The sequence below is a fragment of the Petromyzon marinus genome, chromosome 61 (assembly GCF_048934315.1).
Source record: "Petromyzon marinus isolate PM22_M1 ecotype Great Lakes invasive population chromosome 61, UKy_Petmar_22M1.pri1.0, whole genome shotgun sequence".
Classification (NCBI taxonomy): Eukaryota; Metazoa; Chordata; class Hyperoartia; order Petromyzontiformes; family Petromyzontidae; genus Petromyzon; species Petromyzon marinus.
The window spans coordinates 10,050,688-10,072,478 of record NC_133727.1 but is presented as its reverse complement, the minus strand read 5'-3'; the positions used below and the strand labels follow the sequence as shown (position 1 = coordinate 10,072,478).

The following is a 21,791-nucleotide window of genomic DNA, read 5'->3' as shown; positions in this document are numbered from 1 at the left end:
GGCTGCGTTGGCTGGGTCATGTAGCCCGCATGCCCAGCCACCGCATGCCGAAACAGCTTTTGTTCGGCCGGATCAAGGGGGCTAAACGGGCGCGACACGGGCTAGAAAAGAGATGGAGTGATGTGGTACAGGAGGACGTGGAGCTGAGTGGACTTGCCGATGACTGGTACCAGCGGTGTCAAGATCGGCCTCTGTTGAGGAGGCTCGTGAAGGACGCTACTGGGCAGTTGGAGGTAGTCGCTCTCCAATAACAACGGAGGGTGGAGGAGCGACGCTCACAACAACGAGCGGAGCGCCGGGTGGCTAAAGCACAGCAGGTTGGCATAGTAGGGGGCACAGGTGGTGCATCAGTCAGTCATCTCAGTCAGTCGACCCGTGGCACCTGCTGGGTCTGCCCAGTGACCTCCAGCCAGCGGGCGTTCGACACTCCATGTGGCCTCAAGGTGCACATGGCCTGGAACAAGCGTCGTGGTGACGTCACCGCCACTTAGTGGCGAATGGCTGTTGTTGTTTTTGTGTGTCAGTGTGTGTGTGTGAAAGTGCGCCAGTGACGATGATAATTTGAACTGGTCCGGGGCCTCCCCTAGGTCACCTCAGCCTCAAATGAGTACCTGTGTGTAAACATGGCCACTGGGGAGACAAAGGCGGCCGGGCGTGGTGTTGGCCACCCACCCCCTCGTGTGCTGTTCTGGCCGTCATAGGTGCTACTCGCTAACAGCACTTGCCCCGACAGTCTGTTAAGGCTACACGGGGGATCTTTGTTTTATGTGGAACTTCTCTCGCATCGTGCATAGCCAACCATGCTCATTGCAAGGAACAAATGTAGACATTTAATAACATTGAATGCATCATCATACACTGGTGGTGGCTACGCAGCGAGGGTTGGTGGGTTGCACACAGACATTGTGAAACCTTCTACCTGTGGGAGTCGAGGAGGTAGAGGGACTCCTCACACGCACACACACTCATACACACACACACACCACTTAACTATCACTCTCCATACACACGCACGCTCGCACACACACACGCACGCTCGTACACACACACACACACTCGCGGACATGCAAACACGCTCACACGCACGCTCATACACACACACACCAAAAAACTATCACTCCCCGCACACGCTCGCAAACACGCTCGCGCTCGCACATACATTCGCTCGCTCACACACACGCCTGCGCAGGTGGAGCCGCTGGGAGGTGGAGCGGGTGGAGTGGATGGAGGGGGTGAAGGAAACTGGGGGAGGCCTTGCCTGGGAGAGGGGAGTTACCGGTCGACAACAACAACGAGCAGCAGGTAACCATAGGGGAGCTTGGATCAAGAGGGTGCGTCGTGTGTGAGGCGCGTGGTTTGTCGCACGCACCTTCGTAGAGCTGGGCGTACTGGGGGAAGCCTGCCGCTTTCAGCCAATCGCACGCCTCCTTGGCTTCGATTTCTGTAAAGACGAGGAAGACAAAAAAAGGGAGACAAGAGACGAACCTCGTTGAGGGATGAAAACCAAATACTCGCGCCGCCTTCGTCACCGGCACCGCCTTCCGCGCTCCACGGTTAACGCTGAACGGGCTCTCTCCCTGTATCGATTCACCGACAATAATAATGAATCCAGTCGACTGTCTATTATCCGGGCGAATGACGGGCAGGGCGGCCGGGGATAATTCAAAATCGCGTATAATCCAAAATTATAACCATTTTCCGTGGAACTCTATGCCAAAAACTAACAATAGATGATGCGTGTGCTCAGTGATGACACTTTCCTGCCTCCCCCCCAGCAGAAGACTCGTCCCCACTAAGTGGATGACCGCAGCAGAGCCACAGCCAATCAACATCAATCAAACTCCGCCCCACCGTTATAAAGAGATTGCAACTACTGCACTGTAGAGGCGACTCACGTGGACTTCAGTTTAACATGTTTGTTCGCTTTGAGCACCGTGTGACTTGCAATAAACATTTCCAAGAATAACAAATGTAGAACTGTGTTTAGATGATTAATTTGGGCTTAAGGGAAAAATCCACGAGTTTTTTAAAATTTGTGTCAAAATCCCAGGCGCGCGATAAACCGCAAGCAGATAATCGACAGTCTAATTTAATTTTGCATCGGCTCATTCCTGCTCATAGCATCCCGCAACGCTGTACATTAATTATATACAATGATCAAAACCCACATACAGCCACTGCCAAGCAAATAAACACTCTAGTACTCACAAGCAAGATCTAAAATTATTAAACAAATCAAAACCAAAAGTGCAAACATCACGACAAATTCATTATCAGTGTCCAACTGGGCGCAGAATCAACCGATTTCCTTCTGCAAAATGTGGCCGTCGCCTGACGATGCTGGTCGAAATTACTGGCGAAACGTCATACTCAAGATTGTAAATGTTGTGGATTGACTCTCCAACACACAACCGGTTAGTGCTGTACCACATGACACTAAACCTTAATAGTTGGCTGTGTTGGGTGGTGGTGGGTTTAACGACACATTTATATATTTACGCGATCTAACCCAACAAAAACCTCTATTATGGATGATATTGGTCGCGAAAGGCTCCTACTACTACATGGTGTTAAACGACCTTTTGAAACATTTCATCGATGTGAATATATATGCACACATGTAAAAGAAAAGACCCCAGGCAGACGATACCCGGCTTTGATCTCCCGCAAAACTTCCGGGGCCACAAACCTCTGAACCGTATCCACTGCAGAAACCACAGCAGCAGCAGCAGCTGACAATGATGCGGATACTCAATGCACGAATGGGGAAATTACAAACCCTCCGGCAGTGTGTGGGAGACTGTGCGTCACCATCCAAAGCAGAACCACGGAGCGTACGACAATTAGGTGGCCGGTTCACAAAAACGGAAAGGAGGCGGGAGGAGGAGTAGGCGCGTCAGCCACTCCTGCCACAAATTATACTTAGCTGGCTCGACCACCTCCGTGTAAAATTATAGTTGTTGCTATAATTAAGGTATTAAAAAGCTCAAACGATGCATTAACATCTCCACGAGCCAGCAGTGGAAATTGCATATTCCTACAGCAGAAAAAATGAGATTCTGGTGCACTTTTTTTATCCAAATGGCCCAGTCGTGGAAATTCCACATTCCAGTGGAAGGGGGCATCTTCCACCGTAAGACCACAGCACCGCTGTTGATATCCCACAGCGCGGTACAAATTTTTTGTTGACACCAGCAAGGCTACCAGTCGAGCCCCGGGCCTGCATTTAAGACCCCTCACTCGCTTGTCTTTTGCCTCGACAACAAACGCGTCTCGCTCAGCGTGGCGATGTCACGTGACGTGCACGGCATTATGGGTCCCCATGGTCACAATCGCAGTCCAACATTTTCAAAACTTTTTTTTCTCGTGCCGGGCGCTCTCCACAACTTTGCTCAAATGTTGGGCCACCGAGGGCAAAGCGAGGTCTCTCAAGGAGCTGCTTCCGACTGGCTGGCCTCCTTGCAAGACACTCTGTTTAAGAGGAAATGGTCCTAAATGCACGGCGTGGGAGTTGCGGAGAGAATGGCATGGGTGGCTCATATTCGGGACTTAACTCTTTCCCATCTGGATGACGTACGTCCAAGTACGTCATCGTGCGTGTAGGTCATCGTGCGCGTAGGTCATCGTGCGCGTCCGTCATCGTGGGTGTAGGTTATCATACATGTACGTTACCAGTTATTTATTTTTCATATTCCGATTACGGAAATATGGAAGACGGAAAGATGGAAGATGTACCCCGGGAGGGCACTGAAACTGCTCACACCCACGACTTTGCAGTGCATCTCGGAACGGGAGAGGAGTTAAAATTCTCAAGCAAGACTTTCGGGGGGGTGGGGGGGGGTGTGCCAGAATCCCCCAACAACCTGGACAGCTCAACCCCAAACAGCTCCGGCGAGAATTGAAAGCCCCTGGTCATTCGTGAACGGGCCGCGGGACAGACAATGTTGATCTCTTCGCTAATGAATGGCCCCGCTGGCAGACGAATCAACAAGTGTTTTTGTCAAGTCCAGGGGCCTGCCTGCACCATGACCGTTTACCGCATTCCTGCAAATGCCTTCCTGGAGGTCGGCTCGCGCTGTCGGCTGGAAGTCCGCGCTCCTTCAGCGGAGGAGGACGCCGACTCTCTCGCTGATTAGCACGGTTGGCTACGCACGGTGGCGAAAGACGTTCAATGCACGCACGCACGCACGGACCTCGACATTGGCATCTTAGCGCCTGGACACACTGCTGCTGCTGCCATCATCACGCACGACAACGAGGTGCGAGGCTCTGCCCTTTTGCCCACTTCAGCAATTGTTTCTTGCTGTGGCTGTCCCACCTGATGACGGACCGCTTGTGTTGCGCCCGAAACGTCGTGATTTAATTTATTTTATACCTACGTGACATTACCGAAAGAACCAAAGAGTAAGGAAATATGGGGGCAATGTCTGTGAAACTGATTGGCCGACACCAGAGACAGCCTTCTTTAGGGCCTAGTGTCACCACCAGTGTCACACCAGAGAACGTCAAAAGACGAAGAGTACAAGGACAATGCCACGATCAGAGCACTTATAGCTCGGGGTGAGCAGCTCTATCATGGGGTTATTTTTTTTTTACCAATTTAAAAGTATGAAAAATTACTTCCTTTGATGCTTGCAAAAGGTGCCATGATCAAACGGCGTCGATTCTCCAGTCGAATCGTGAGCTAATCGTCGGGCAAAGGAGCGGGAATCGCGAGGCCAGGAAATGAACGGAACCTCCAGTCGATTGACATTTTTTTTGATATTTTTGATTGATAAACAACTGGTTTTTAATTCCGGCAGTGCAACGGCCTTACGCGGAGGGGGATGCTCTTCCTGGAAGGCGCGAGGGCGAATACCGAAGCGGCGTCAAACCGAAGTCGAGAGACAAACACGGACAGCGGATGGGGAGCACGTGCGACGCGCCGCGTCTTCGTCGCAGACGTACCCACGACGTTACGTGAACTTGCTAAAAATCCCCGCGCTCAGCACGAGCGCAACGGCAGTGGAACTTGAACGCAAAATTACACGGCGTTCAATTGCGCTACGCTACATGACAAAACCGAAATACTGCACGTGAATAATATATTACGCTCTACGGTTGCGGTACGTTTCTTTACGCACGACGCACAAAGTAATGTCTGTACAGGGTAGTAGTCGTGGGTGGTGGTGGTGGTGGTGGAGGCGATGGCTGAGAGGCAACGGATAACGAGAAAGGACAAAAACACGATGACAATGACGACGATGCCGTCAGCGACGTGAGCGTGAGTGGGGAGGGGATGAGGCGACGCTAGTCGGTAGCGGCGTTGATGCTAACGTCACGTTAACGGTAACGTGATGACGGATTTGCGTTACGACGTAAATGGGGGGTTGTTGCCGTTTGCAGTTTTTTTTTTGTAGAACAAGAGGAACCCGCCTTTGGAAGCGAGGCGCTGGCTGAGAGGCGCTAGCCATTACCGGCCTCCATCCCTCCCTCCGCCTGCCCAGACCAACTTCCACCGCTTGTCTTTAAATCTCCCAACCACCACCACGGAGATCTGAGTGTGAGTTTTTATTCATTGCCGGCGCGCGAGCCACGCGTGTGTGCCCGCACGTAGCGCGCACGGTATGCATGCGTGTGTGCGCGTGTGCGCGTGCGGGGAGCGGTAGTGCAGCGAGCGGTCAGCGCGCTGCGCTACGAACCCGGCAAACCCGAGTTTGATTCCCGCTCATGGCACACTAACATCGGTGACGATTATCTGAACCGGTCCTGGGCCTCCCTTAGGTCGACCCGGCTTCAAATGAGTACCTGGTTCGGTGTGTCGTAAACATCGCCACTGGGGAGACAAAGGCGGACGGGTGGGATGTTGTCCCCAACCGCCCCCTCGTTTACCGAGTCGGCCTTCGTAGGTGGTCGCTCACGGCAGCCGCCCCAATAGTCTGTTAAGGCTTATAACGGGGGATATTTGTCTTTGTGCGTGCGTGCGCGCCTGAGTGTGGTTTTGCGCGTTTTAACGCGAACGCGCTCGCGTGTATTGACACGCGGATAGTGAGGAGGCCCAAATTTGATGTCACGGTTCTTTGACAGATACGCAACCTGGAAGGAATTCGTCGAGTGTTTATTTTTTCAAACTTGAAGCTGGCTTCACAGAAAAAAAAATCAAAAGAGTCTAAATATTTGGCCAAAACCGGCTCCCCCTTATCTGCGTGGCGAATGAAAATAAAAATCCTCGGTTCCCAGACGGAAACTTCCGATATGACGGGAAAATGAGAGTCAAACATTGTGGCGCATCCATCCGCGTGAAGAATTTAAACAGCGCAATATCAACGAGCGGAATGACTCCTCACTTTGGAAATGTAATAATAATCTCAACGCGTGATGTTGATTCTAAACGTGGAGGGAGAAAACCGGAGGACCGGGAGAAAAAAACCACGTGACTACGGGGGAGAGAGACACGCAGACTCCAAATACACAGCAGGCGTCAGGGTCAAGAAAGAACCCACGACCTCCTGCACACCAGGCGAGGAAGTTAACATCTCATTCATTGTGAATTTGGGCATTTTCACAAAATCTTACAGATCTTAAACATCTGGCTCAGGCTGCGAGTGCTGACCCACAGCTCTTAATCATACACGCTTGGCCGTGAGGGTATTTGTTTTTTCCGAGTTACTTAACAATTACAATAGCCATTATTATTACCATAGTCATTATCTGGCGTGCACCGCCGCACCCGCGGAGCGCGCGTTGATGTGGGAAAGCTCTTCTCTCACCCAGGCGCTTGACAATGCCTACCGACTACAAAATGGCAAAATAAGGGGTGGTGGTGGTGGGGGGGGAGCGAGGTGGAGGCTGCGGCTGGGGAGGCGTGAGGGGCGCCGGGTGGTGCTGGTGGGGGAATGGTGGGATAGGACGGTGAAACGGTGGTAAAGAAACGAGGACCTGAGGGGCAGTGGGAAGAAGAGGAAAGCGAGGGGGGAGAGTCGGATGTGGAGAGGGAGTTTGCGCCGGTGGCAGGGGGGGCAAGCAGAGAGGAGGAGCGAGACTGGGCGCAGGGCGCCGGAGGGACAGCAAGAATATGGGCAGCTTGTCACTGGAGCGGCGTCGTGGGGCATAGAAGGAAATGAGATAAGAGAGGTGGGGGTGGGGGGGGCGAGTCCATGCTCTGCTCGGAGAGGCGCAGCGCGTACCCAAGCGCCGGCTGCGTTCCACGAAACATCTAAAGCGGCTCCTGCCGAGTGACAGAGCGCTCGCTACGGGGTGCCCCGAAGAGCCACGCCGGTGGCCACCGCCGTGCCGACGAGTCGCCGGTGCGCCGTTGCCCGGCACCGGGGTTCTTGGCGACGCGCGGATTTGCAATGGGAAGACGGAGCGCGTGCCTGTCAACCCTTTGCCAGTGCCCTACCTTATTACAGACCAATTCAGACCTTATTGGTCACCCCGTGCCCCTTATAAATCTCAACGGTGAGGACGCGACAGCTAAGGGCCATCCGGCCTTCACAGGGGGGGCTTGAGAGGCAGCCCCGCCTCCACACCCCCCACCACCCCACCTCACCCTGGTGGAGCCACTGGCAAGGAGGATGGAGAGCGTGTCACCGCCATCAGGGCCCAGCCGTGCCACAACTAGAAAGTGACAAATTCCTCAATTGGGGATCGCGCGCAGAAAATCATCGCCGCCGCCACCACCACCACCTTGCCCCCCTCTACCCTGCCCCCCCACCGTGGACGCGTGGAGTTTTCTCCGGGTCCTCCGGTTTTCCTCCTCCGCATTCCGAATCGACGACGTCACGCGTCCAAGAGCTATCTGGCTGCCGCCAGACATTTCCCACGGATGGCGACGACGATGATGATGACGATGATGATGACGACGATGACGACGATGACGACAACGATGACGACGATAATGACGACGACGGTGGGCCACTTCGTCGAGCCGTCACTCGCGACGGCCGGGGCCCCATCCGAAAAAGAGCCACGCAGCAGCTCCGTGGGGCCTTGCGCCCGGTAAAATACGAACACGGTTTCATAGTTTTACAGTCGAGAACGTCTTTCACGCGGAGGTGGGGGGGGGGGGGCGGGGGTCGAGAAAGGGGTGGGGGAGGGGGTGACTGCGTTTCTCGCTATACTAAGCCCAAGCCGCGTCCCACTCGGCGCGGGGCCACGCAACGCGGCCGACCGCCGGCTTGGACGTGCCGCGGGATCCGCGGGCGCTCGACGAGAACGAACGGCGCGGGCATCGAAGCGACGACGACGACGACGACGACAAAAACCGCGAGGACAAAAATTGGCGGACCGCCCCGTTCGGCGCGTCCGTGCTCAGAGCCCCTCCCACCCCCCCCCTCCATCCCCTAACGAGCGCGTTTCTTCCGTCCCATCTCCGGAAGGCCGTCGAAAACGGTCGAAGGTCCGGCGGTTCAACGGGCGGCAGCGTCCGGCCGGGGCAGGAGCGTTCGGGAGCCGACGACCGGTCGGGAGCGTCGTACCAACGGCGCTGAAATCGCGCGCTCCCAGAGGGCCACTGTACGGTCGACGGGTTGAGTAAACCGCCGAGAGGTTTTTTTTTGCTTAATTCTTCTCGTGCACGTGCGAGGGAGGCGTCGTGTCCGCGTGTATTTATCTCGTCGCGTTCTCGGCGCGAGGAAAACCGCGGTCGGCGGCGACGGACCGTGACGCGTGGCGACGGCGTGGTGGGGGAGCGAGGCCTTCATCCAGCAGTGGACAGACGTGGCCGATGGCGACAATGACGACGGGCTTCATAAGCCGAGAAAATTAATTGCTGCGAATCATACGGTAGCCGCGGTTCGATTTTTTCTTGCGGTGGTGGCGAGTGGAGCCGTCTCTCGGGGCTGCGGGGCTCCGTGCAAAACTCACGTCGCCCTTTGCGAAAGGAGCGATGTCGTTTCACGCGTCTTATCTCCTGCTTAAACTAACGCTTTAAAATTAAACTATATATTTTTTTTATTTTACCATGTAAAGCCCACCGAGCTGTTACGTAGCTTTATTTCTGAAGCGACCTGATCGCAAATGATGGCCCAACTAAGTGGCTTCATCATCATCGTCATCACCACGTGGAAATGTACAGCAGCCAAATACTCGAAACGCGTGATGTGGATTCTAACAGAGGACCTGGAGAAAAACCCACGCGATCACAGGGAGAGAGAGATACGCAGACTCCAAATATACAGCAGGCATAGACAGGGTCAGGATCGAGCCCACGGCCTCCTGTATACCAGGCGAGGTAGTTAACATCTCCTAGCCACCGTGATGATGATGAGAGAGAGAGAGAGACACGCAGACTCCAAATATACAGCAGGCATAGTCAGGGTCAGGATCGAGCCCACGGCCTCCTGTATACCAGGCGAGGTAGTTAACATTTCCTCGCCACCGTGCATCCACTCGCGCGGCCGAGACTCGGTTGCATAATTTCAAGCGAACGTCTCCTCGTGTCCACCCGGCGCGGGCCACAGTGTCCCACCACACCCAATCGGAGCGCCTCGTGAAGAGCTCGCGGGTTAGAGAGCAGAGGTGCGGCCCGGAGAACTTGACACAGACCTTGCACTCACCCCCTCTCTCCCCCCCCCCAACACCTCCGGCTCTCTCTCCGGCGCCTCTGCGCTCGTACCGCCCTCATCGTTTGCTTCTCAGCTCCCCACACGCACAGCCGCCCCCCCCCCCCCGCACGTGGCCTTTTGTGTCGCTTCAAACCGCGCGACCCGCTCAGACCTCTTCTTATCACTCCGGCCGCGAGCGCCGAGGAATGAACGAGCAGCAGATGCTCGCGGGAGACAAGGCGGGTGGTGGGGACGTCCACGCAGGAGGGACACCACACGCGCTACACGGGCGCGTCGCGATGCAGCGGCGATGTCACGTGACGTTACGCGACGTTAGCCAACGTTAGACACCGTCACGCGACGTTACGCGACGTTAAGCGACGTTACACGACGTTACGCGATGCGGACCGGCAAAGCAGTTCCAGCAACGCCGCAAACACAAAAAGGCAGGGGCCTAGCAGGACGCGGAACGAGCGCGCAAGGACACCCTCATGCCGACTTGCACCGTAATCATAATAATTGTTGTTACAGTTACAGGGTGAACATTCACACTATCATGTACAACGCGTAGAGGGAGAGCAAATCTAACAAAGTATCAAACAAATAATAATAAGAGGTTTTACCCTTTCTGGCAATAGAACAGGAGTTGTGTACAGATGTCCAAACACAAAACAGAAACCTTTTGCAAGAAATCGTACTGGCAAAAAGGTCCCATTTTAGCAAATCTAGCCCTTGGCTTTTTGGTCATGAGGGAAAAACGGTGGGGGGCGGGGGGGAGGCAGCAATATATGAAGATGTAACTTTATTCAACGGTTTTACTTAACTTGATTCCTCTGTTTCTCGTGGTCAAATCTTGTAATCAAATTGTAGTCTACTTCCCGTTGTCCAATCAATACCACATGTCGCACACCTACTCAGATCCGGCGACGGTGCATGCCTGTATCAAAATCGGCATAAATTAATTCGCTCCTTTAAAGCAATTTACATTTTGTATGGACGCCTTATTATTTAGATATGTGTAGGTCAAAAACACCGCGGTCACCTAAACTGTGGAATCGGCTCGCACAAAACGGAGGCGCCGCGTGTCTCAGACTGACTTCTCACTCCAGCATTTACACAATCTCTGACACGCAATGTGATTTCAATATCACTCCAGCATTTACACAATCTCTGACACGCAATGCGATTTCAATATCACTCCAGCATTTACACAATCTCTGACACGCAATGTGATTTCAATATCACTCCAGCATTTACACAATCTCTGACACGCAATGCGATTTCAATATCACTCCAGCATTTACACAATCTCTGACACGCAATGTGATTTCAATATCACTCCAGATGTAGAATCATTTGGCGGGACCCTGGGGTCCCGCAAAAATCAGGTCAATAATTATTATTTTTCAGTCCGCCCCACTATGTGATCTCGACAGCAACGCGCCGCCCACCCAGACTCGCGCCAACAAGCGCCAGCAGGCGGCGATCGACACGATGGGCGCCACCCCACCGGCCAAACGCAAGTTCGGGGGGCATCCGTCGCAGTCGCGTGCGGCGACGACGCCCTCCGGTCAGCCGTCGATCCTCAGCTTCTTCGCCAAGGCGAGCCCGCCCCCCAGGCAGTGAATTTAACGTGTTTATGTAATTTTTCAACTTTTTACGAAACTTAGTGCCCCGAGAAGCTCTCGCCGAGGCCAATCGATTGACACTAATTTTGTTGTCGGTAAGGCAAGACTCGTGTCGCTACGCGGTTTTTCCCACCCCGGGGCAGTGATGGGACCCCGGGGTCCCGCCAATTGCTTCAATTACACAATCTCTCACACACAATGTGATTTCAATATCACTCCAGCATTTACACAATCTCTCACACGCAATGTGATTTCAATATCACTCCAGCATTTACACAATCTCTCACACACAACGTGATTTCAATATCACTCCAGCATTTACACCATCTCTGACACGCAATGTGATTTCAATATCACTCCAGCATTTACACAATCTCTCACACACAATGTAATTTCAATATCACTCCAGCATTTACACAATCTCTGACACGCAATGTGACTTCAACATCACTCCAGCATTTACACAAACTCTCACACACAATGTGATTTCAATATCACTCCAGCATTTACACAATCTCTCACACACAATGTGATTTCAATATCACTCCAGCATTTACACAATCTCTCACACACAATATGATTTCAATATCACTCCAGCATTTACACAATCTCTCAAACACAATGTGATTTCAATATCACTCCAGCATTTACACAAACTCTCACACACAATGTGATTTCAATATCACTCCAGCATTTACACTATCTCTCACACACAATGTGATTTCAGTATCACTCCAGCATTTACACAATCTCTCACACACAATGTGATTTCAATATCACTCCAGCATTTACACAACCTCTCAAGCACAATGTGATTTCAATATCACTCCAGCATTTACACCATCTCTGACACACAATGTGATTTCAATATCACTCCAGCATTTACACAACCTCTCACGCACAATGTGATTTCAATATCACTCCAGCATTCACACCATCTCTGACACACAATGTGATTTCAATATCACTCCAGCATTTACACAATCTCTCACACACAATGTGATTTCAATATCACTCCAGCATTTACACAACCTCTCATGCACAATGTGATTTCAATATCACTCCAGCATTTACACCATCTCTGACACACAATGTGATTTCAAAATCACTCCAGAATTTACACAATCTCTCACGCAAAATGTGATTTCAATATCACTCCAGCACTTACACAATCTCTCACACACAATGTGATTTCAATATCACTCCAGCATTTACGCAATCTCTCACACACAATGTAATTTCAGTATCACTCCAGCATTTACATGATGTGTCCATAGCTGTCAACCCCTTATCAGTGCTCTACTTTATTACAGACCATTTCAGACCTCATTGGTCACCCCGTGCCCTTATAAATCTCAATGTTCATCCAAAAGTTCCATCACAATGGAGAAACACAAACAAATAGACATTTTTTTTGTTTTGCCCTTATTGAAACGGCTGTACACTGTATGAACCTGAAAACTCAATTTCCCTGTACAAGACTACGGGGTAAACTGTATGGGTTGACAGCTTTGGTTCTCAACCAACTTGCGATTTGAAAAAAATAGCACGGTATTTCATCGATATTTATTCCTTTCGAGAAAGGTTCTGGAACTGCCTCTCCTGGGGTCGGACGGCCAGAACCGTTCCACTTATTTACCCAGAAACCCCACGCGGAGCCTCAAGACTAGTTTTGAGGTATTCTTAGTTGTTGTTTCCCTTCAACGTGACTTTACCGAAAGAACTAAGAATATGAATTACTGCAGTCACGAAAGCTTTAAATCAAAATTTAGTTTTGAGGTGTCGCTGCCACGTGTTTTTTGGGCCACGTTGCTGCTGCTGCTGCTGTGCGTGATGGCAAACGGAGCAATTGTCTAGGCCATTCCTCAGCATTGGGATATCTTGGCCAACGCAGGTTACACTCTGCCTGTGCTTTTGTTGTTGTTAGCGATGGGGGGAGGAAAGCGGACAACCCGGAGTGAGAGACAACATTATAAACTCCACACAGACACGCGCCCGGGTCGGGAGTCGAACCCAGGTCCTTGTGTTGCTGTGAGGTGCTGGCGTCACCACTGCACTGTCAGCCTCCCACCCAGCCAGTAAAAGCTCCACGCGTGCACAATACGGTCGATAATTAAGAGCGTAGAGGAAGGACGCTGATCCTGCAAACAGCTTACACGGGCTGTTGGGGCCAGTGCTGTTTGTGAGAACATGTTCACATGTTCAGGTTAAAATGGCACAGGAGGTGTGGCCGCTACCCAGGCCCGGCTGGCCTCGTCTCCCCGGTGACGGTGTTCACACACCGCAGCCCGTACGCACACGTACGCCTTGTGTAGATACACACGTACGTGTTGTGTAGATACACACGTACGTGTTGTGTAGATACACACGTACATACAAATACCAAAGGGCAATTTACACAGAGACAAATTATCTCCCCCCCCCCCCCCGTGTAGCCTTTATAAATTGTCGGGGCAAGTGCTGTGAGGCAGTAGCAGCTATGAAGGCGCAAAGACAAAGATCCTCCGTATAGCTTGTAACAGACTGTTGGGGCAAGTGCTGTTAGCGAGCAGCACCGATGAAGACGCACAAGGGGATTGGTGGCCAACACACCACGCCCGGCCGCATTTGTCTACCCAGTGCCCAATGTTTCATACACACCTCACCAGGTGCTCGCGTATGGCCGCGTCGACCTTGGGGAGGCCCAGAACCGGTTAACGCATTCTACAACTTGAGATTTGGTCGTGGCATCGAACTCGGGTGGCCGGGGTTCGTAGGGCGGTGCGCGCTCAACCACGAACGCCACCCACGCTCCGCCCTCGGCGAGCGTGGGTGGCGTTCGTCGTCTCGTGATCAGCTTCGCATGAAGAGATCGCCAAGCGAAATCATTCGCCCTGCTGCACACGCACGCGCCCTGCTGCACATCCATGCGCACGTGCCCTGCTGCACACACACATATACGCACGTGCCCTGGTGCACACACACATACGCACGTGCCCTGGTGCACACACACACGCACGTGCCCTGCTGCACACACATATACGCACGTGCCCTGGTGCACACACACACGCACGTGCCCTGCTGCACACGTGTCTGGTGCTGTGCGCCAGAGCCGTGGCCACCCCGCAGTCAGTCACGCGCCGTGTCCACTACTCCAGAAGGTTTACGCCACATTCTTGTGCAGGGAAATTGCGTTTTCAGTTCCATACGTCGTACAGCCGTTTCAGTAAGGGCAGAAGATACCCCGTGTCCATTTGTGTTTCTCAGCGCCTAACTGGAATAAGGTAGGCACTGATAAGGCGTTCACAGGTATGTAGTAGTGTAGTGTATAGTGTAGTGTATAGTGTAGTGTATAGTAGTGTATAGTAGTGTAGTGTATAGTAGTGTAGTTTATAATAGTGTAGTGTATAGTGTAGTGTATAGTAGTGTAGTGTATAGTAGTGTAGTGTGTAGTGTATAATAGTGTAGTGTATAGTGTAGTGTATAGTAATGTAGTGTATAGTGTAGTGTATAGTGTAGTGTATAGTAGTAAAGCGTATAGTAATATAATGTATAGTAGTGTAGTGTATAGTGTAGTGTATAGTGTAGTGTATAGTGTAGTGTATAGTAGTAAAGCGTATAGTAATATAATGTATAGTAGTGTAGTGTATAGTGTAGTGTATATTAGTGTAGTGTATAGTAATGTAGTGTATAGTAATGTAGTGTATAGTAGTGTATAGTGTAGTGTATAGTAGTGTAGTGTATAGTGTAGTGTATAGTAGTGTAGTGTATAGCGTAGTGTATAGTAATGTAGTGTATAGTAGTGTATAGTAATGTAGTGTATAGTAGTGGAGTGTATAGTAGTGTAGTGTATAGTAATGTATAGTAGTGTAGTGTATAGTAGTGTATAGTAATGTATAGTAGTGTAGTGTATAGTAGTGTAGTGTATAGTAGTGTATAGTAGTGTAGTGTATAGTAATGTAGTGTATAGTAATGTAGTGTATAGTAGTGTCGTGTATAGTGTAGTGTATAGTAGTGTATAGTAATGTAGTGTATAGTAGTGTATAGTAATGTAGTGTATAGTAATGTAGTGTATAGTAGTGTAGTGTATAGTAGTGTATAGTAATGAGTGTATAGTAATGTAGTGTATAGTAGTGTAGTGTATAGTAGTGTATAGTAGTGAATAGTAATGTAGTGTATAGTAGTGTATCGTAATGTAGTGTATCGTAGTGTATAGTAATGTAGTGTATAATAATGTAGTGTATAGTGTAGTGTATCGTAGTGTATAGTCGCATACGATTAACCTGTATTCTTGTACAGATAAATATAATAGGTTCGGCACTGATAAGGGGTTCACAGCCACGCAATCATCGATTTGCTGCGCTGACGCACGGTACGGTCCAATCAGAGATTTAAAAACAAACAAGCGATTGGGTTGGAGCAACTCGCAGGCACGCGCCCTGAGCCAACGTCAGAAATTCCACATTCCCATGGCGGGTGCCAGTCCGGTGCCCGGAGCAAACTCGACCCCCACCCCCACGGCTTGCCCACACGACCGCTGAAGCAACGGTGCTCGCTCACCTCGCGGTCATGAGCCAGTGGTGGAAGTTCCACGTTACTATGGCGGGGGCGCGTATATGCATGGGACAACCCCCTGTTTAAACTTTCCGACAAAGCGGTACCCACTCTATCGACCTCGGAGGGATGATGACGATGATGATGATTATGACAATGACTATTATGACAATGACTATTATGACAATGACGACTATTATGATAATGACTATTATGACAATGACTATTATGACAATGATGACTATTATGACAATGACGACTATTATGACAATGATGACTATTATGACAATGACGACTATTATGACAATGACTATTATGACAATGACTATTATGACAATGACGACTATTATGACAATGACTATTATGACAATGACTATTATGACAATGACGACTATGACAATGACTATTATGACAATGACTATTATGACAATGACTATTATGACAATGACTATTATGACAATGACGACTATTATGACAATGACTAATATGACAATGACTATTATGACAATGACTATTATGACAATGACTATTATGACAATGACGACTATTATGACAATGATGTCTATTATGACAATTACGACTATTATGACAAAGACTATTATGACAATGACTATTATGACAATGACGACTATTATGACAATGACGACTATTATGACAATGGCGACTATTATGACAATGACTATTATGACAATGACGACTATTATGACAATGACTATTATGACAATGACTATTATGACAATGACTATAATGACAATGACTATTATGACAATGACTATTATGACAATGACAATTATGACAATGACAATGACTATTATGACAATGACTATTATGACAATGACTATTATGACAATGACTATTATGACAATGACTATTATGACAATGACTATTATGACAATGACTATTATGACAATGACTATTATGACAATGACTATTATGACAATGACTATTATGACAATGACTATTATTACAATGATTATTATGACAATGACTATTATGACAATGACTATTGACAATGACTATTACGACAATGGCAATTATGACAATGACTATTATGACAATGACTATTATGACAATGACTATTATGACAATGACAATTATGACAATGACAATTATGACAATGACAATGACTATTATGACAATGACTATTATGACAATGACTATTATGACAATGACTACTATGACAATGACTATTATGACAATGACTATTATGACAATGACTATTATGACAATGACTATTATTATGACAATGACTATTATGACAATGACTATTATGACTATTATGACAATGACTATTATGACAATGACTATTATGACAATGACTATTATGACAATGACTATTATGACAATGACTATTATGACAATGACTATTATGACAATGACTATTATGACAATGACTATTATGACAATGACTATTATGACAATGACTATTATGACAATGACTATTATGACAATGACTATTATGACAATGACGACTATTATGACAATGTCTATTATGACAATGACTATTATGACAATGACTATTATGACAATGACTATTATGACAATGACTATTATGACAATGACTATTATGATAATTACTATTATGACAATGACTATTATGACAATGACTATTATGACAATGACTATTATGACAATGACGACTTATTATCACGACGCCCCCCCCCCCCACCTTGCCCGAGGACGCAGCGATGCACGCAGAAGCACGCCAGCGGCGCGGGCCGCAGCAGGTCGGGAGCCCACATGGGGGGCAGGGGGGGGGTCAGGGGGGGGGTCAGGGGGGGGGTCCCTCCTCCTCCTCCTCCTCGACGACGACGCCGCCACGCGCCATCAACGCATCCCAGAGACTCCCACAAGTCCCCGCTTGCGGCAGTACCCAGCTTGCCCCCCCCCGTCCCTCGCGTCCGTCCGTCAGCCCCCCGGGGTCGAGCGATCACTCGCACGGCGCTGGCTGGGGGTGGCTGGGGGTAGCTGCGATCTGTCGGCTGGGGTGGCTGGGGGTGGTTGGGGGTGGCTGGTGGCTGGTGGCTGGGGGTGGTTGGGGGTGGCTGGGGGTGGCTGGGGGTGGTTGGGGGTGGCTGGGGGTGGTTGGGGGTGGCTGGGGGTGGCTGGGGGTGGCTGGTGGCTGGTGGCTGGGGGTGGTTGGGGGTGGCTGGGGGTGGCTGGGGGTGGTTGGGGGTGGCTGGGGGTGGCTGCGATCTGTCGGCTGGGGGTGGCTGGTGGCTGGGGGTGGCTGGGGGTGGCTGGGGGTGGCTGGTGGCTGGGGGTGGCTGGGGGTGGTTGGGGGTGGCTGGGGGTGGCTGCGATCTGTCGGCTGGGGGTGGCTGGTGGCTGGGGGTGGCTGGGGGTGGCTGGTGGCTGGGGGTGGCTGGGGGTGGTTGGGGGTGGCTGGGGGGTGGCTGCGATCTGTCTTCTGGGCCCGGCGGGTCCCGCTTGGAAGCTCCGCTCACTCCACCAGGGCCGCCAAACGCGAGCGGCCAATTGACGGCGACTCCATTCGCCACCCCCCTCGCCCCTCCCTCTTCCCCTCGCCCCTCCCCTCGCCCCTCCCTCTTCCCCTCGCCCCTCCCCTCGCCCCTCCCTCTTCCCCTCGCCCCTCCTCTCGCCCCTCCCTCTTCTCCTCGGCCCTCCCTCTTCCCCTCGCCCTGCACTGGCCGGGGAAGGGACGAGTCCAACTCGGGACCGTCGGTGAGGGGGTGTGGTTTGTGGGCTACGTGTGTTTGTCTCCGTGTGTGTCTGTGTGTTTGTCTGTATGTGTGTCTGTGTGTGTTTGTCTGTGTGTGTGTGGTGGTCCCGCTCTTTAAGAAGGGGGCCCGCACAGACTGTAACAACTACAGGGGAATCTCACTCTTCAGTGTCCCGGGAAAGGTCCTGGCAAGGATTATTCAAAATCGCCTTGCCAGGCACGCTGAGGAGAGGCTTGCGGAGCCCCAATGCGGTTTCAGGAAAGGGCGGTCCTGCACAGATGCCATATTTTCTGTCCGTCTGCTACAGCAGAGGTGTAGGGAATTCCAACAAGACCTACATCTCTGCTTTATTGACCTGGTCAAGGCCTATGATACCATCAGCAGGCCTGGGCTCTGGGTTGTTCTTTGTGCTTTTGGAGTACCTGACCCTCTGCTCACGATCATTAAGGACCTTCATGATGGTGAGCGGGCCCAGGTAAACTACGTGGCTGGGAGTCAGAGCCATTCCCTGTACACCTTGGGGTGCGACAGGGATGTCCTCTGGCTCCCACATTATTTAACATCTATTTTGACCACGTAGTTCGTGAAGCCTTCAATAGCTATACCGGGGGAATCTCCATTTGGTACAGATATAATGGGAGGTTGATCGATGCCCAGGTGCGGTCAAGGGATGGCTCCCTATTGCTCAACCACGTTATGTATGCCGATGATTTGGTAATAGCTGCTCATTCAGAGGAGGAGTTGGAGACGCTGCTGCTGAGACTGGAGCGTGCCACTAAGAGATGGGGCCTTACCATCAGCCCCACCAAAACTAAGCACCTGCCTGGGTATTTTGTACCATCGGACACTCCACCCCCACAACTCCCAATCGGTGATGGGGCAGTTGTGGAGAGAGTGGAGAGTTTCCCATATCTTTTCATTGGTTGCGTAACGCTGTGTGGAAGCTACCTGGTCTGTCGCTCCACACTAAGCTTCAGGTCTTCTCGGCCACGGTCATTCCCTCCCTTCTCTACGCTTGCGAAACGTGGACCCCCTTAATGGAACATCTTCGCCGGTTAGAAACATTTAGGCTAGCCTGCCTACGATCCATCCTGGGTTTAACCAGGCTGGATTGTGTGAGGAGCTCACAAATCCTTGAAAGATCTGGGCAAGGTCCCATCGGTGAGCTCCTCCGGCAGGCAAGGCTGCGTTGGCTGGGTCATGTAGCCCGCATGCCCAGCCACCGCATGCCGAAACAGCTTTTGTTCGGCCGGATCGAGGGGGCTAAACGGGCGCGGCACGGGCTAGAGAAGAGATGGAGTGATGTGGTACAGGAGGACGTGGAGCTGAGTGGACTTGCCGATGACTGGTACCAGCGGTGTCAAGATCGGCCTCTGTGGAGGAGGCTCGTGAAGGACGCTACTGGGCAGTTGGAGGCAGTCGCCCTCCAACAACAACGGAGGGCGGAGGAGCGACGCTCACAACAACGAGCGGAGCGCCGGGTGGCTAAAGCACAACAGGTTGGCACAGTAGGGGGCACAGGTGGTGCATCAGTCAGTCATATCAGTCAGTCGACCCGTGGCACTTGGGTCTGCCCTGTGACCTCCTGCCAGAGGGCGTTCGACACTTCACGTGGCCTCAAGGTGCACATAGCCTGGCACAAGCGTCGTGGTGACGTCACCGCCACTAAGTGGCGAATGGCGGTTGTTGATGTGTCTCTGTGTGTGTGTCATGGGAGCGGTAGTGTAGCGGTTAGCGCGCTGCACTACGAACCTGGCGACCCGGGTTCGATTCCCGTTCGCGGCCAACACCGGTGGCGATTATCTGAACCGGTCCTGGGCATTTCCCTTGGCCGACTCGGCCTCAAATTAGTACCTGGTGCGGTGTGTAAACATTGCCACTGGGGAGACAAAGGCGGCCGGGCGTGGTGTTGGCCACCCATCCCCTCGTGTGCCGTGCCGGCCTTCATAGGTGCTACTCGCTAACAGCACTTGCTCCTGCCGTCTGTTAAGTCTACATGGGGGATCTTTGTCTTTATCTTTGCGTGATGGAAGATCAAACATCGCAGCTTCCCAGCCCCTCGGTAGCGCGCCGGCTTTCGTAACGCGCGCTCGTTTTTGCAAAAAAAATAAAGTTACATTCAAAACAAACTTTGTTTTTAAACCACGCTTTAATGAAATGTACCCTACTAGTAATGGCAGAACTCCACGACTCCAGGGAGTGGCCCCGAAGCTTGCCACGACGTAAGGGGCGTTGGGCAATTACAGCCAACGTCAGTTGACCGTGGACAATTAGACCCAAGCCGAAACATCTAACATATAAAAAAAACTAAGTTTTTTATATTTTTAATGATAGAATATAGTATTGTCATCAGTATCACGTAAGTATACCAAGTTTGCAGTCGATACCACATTGGGAAGTGGGTTAAAATTGAGCTACAAGATTTGAGGATACAACAAAGACAACGACAGACAGAGTGAGTTAATAGAAAGCGTGTAAAATAATAATAAAAAAGAAACGAACTTAAAGAAACGAATGGCGCAAAGTCATTTATGGGATTTCCCCCCCAACCCGAACCCACACACTCCCTCCCATAGAGAGTGACACAAACACTCCCCCCGCCACGCAACGTGGGACAGTGGAGCGGCCGGCAGAGGCATGTTGTGATGATCAAACTCCTTTCGGAGTCGGGGCCCGGGTTAGGAATGTGGCCGAAACGCTTTTTTACTTTCGTCTCTACACACACACACTGCTGCACCAACACTGCACTCACACACTGCTGCACTCACACACACGCCCTGCTGCACTAACACACACTGCACTCACACACGCTGCTGCACACACACTGCACTCACACACTGCTGCACACACACACTGCTGCACTCACACACACTGCACTCGCACACTGCTGCACTCACACACACTGCACTCACACACTGCTGCACTCACACACGCTGCTGCACACACACTGCACTCACACACTGCTGCACTCACACACGCTGCTGCACACACACTGCACTCACACACTGCTGCACTCACACACACTGCACACACACTGCACTCACACACTGCTGCACTCACACACACTGCACTCACACACTGCTGCACTCACACACACTGCACTCACACACTGCTGCACTCACACACACTGCACTCACACACTGCTGCACTCACACACTGCTGCACTCACACACTGCTGCACACACACACTGCTGCACTCACACACACTGCTGCACACACACACACTGCTGCACTCACACACACTGCACCCACACACTGCTGCACTAACACACACTGCACTCACACACTGCTGCACTCACACACACTGCACACACTTCTGTACTCACACACTGCTGCACTCACACACACTGCACTCACACACACACACTGCACTCACACACTGCTGCACTCACACACACTGCACACACACTGCACTCACA

The 21,791-nt window shown here is 51.1% G+C and overlaps 1 protein-coding gene across 7 annotated transcripts in view; it reads right to left on the bottom strand.

Moving 5' to 3' along the window:
- Window positions 1-21,791, bottom strand: part of LOC116955741 (rho GTPase-activating protein 7-like) — a 212,098-nt gene that overhangs the window by 30,112 nt on the left and 160,195 nt on the right. For 6 of the 7 annotated variants that reach the window (XM_076053536.1, XM_076053535.1, XM_032977011.2 and 3 more), the window contains one exon: window positions 1,370-1,441. In XM_076053536.1, the coding sequence (XP_075909651.1) occupies window positions 1,370-1,441 (72 nt within the window). Of the gene's footprint in view, window positions 1-1,369; window positions 1,442-17,357; window positions 17,692-21,791 lie in introns of those variants that run through there. The other variant, XM_032977012.2, reaches the window with a different exon arrangement.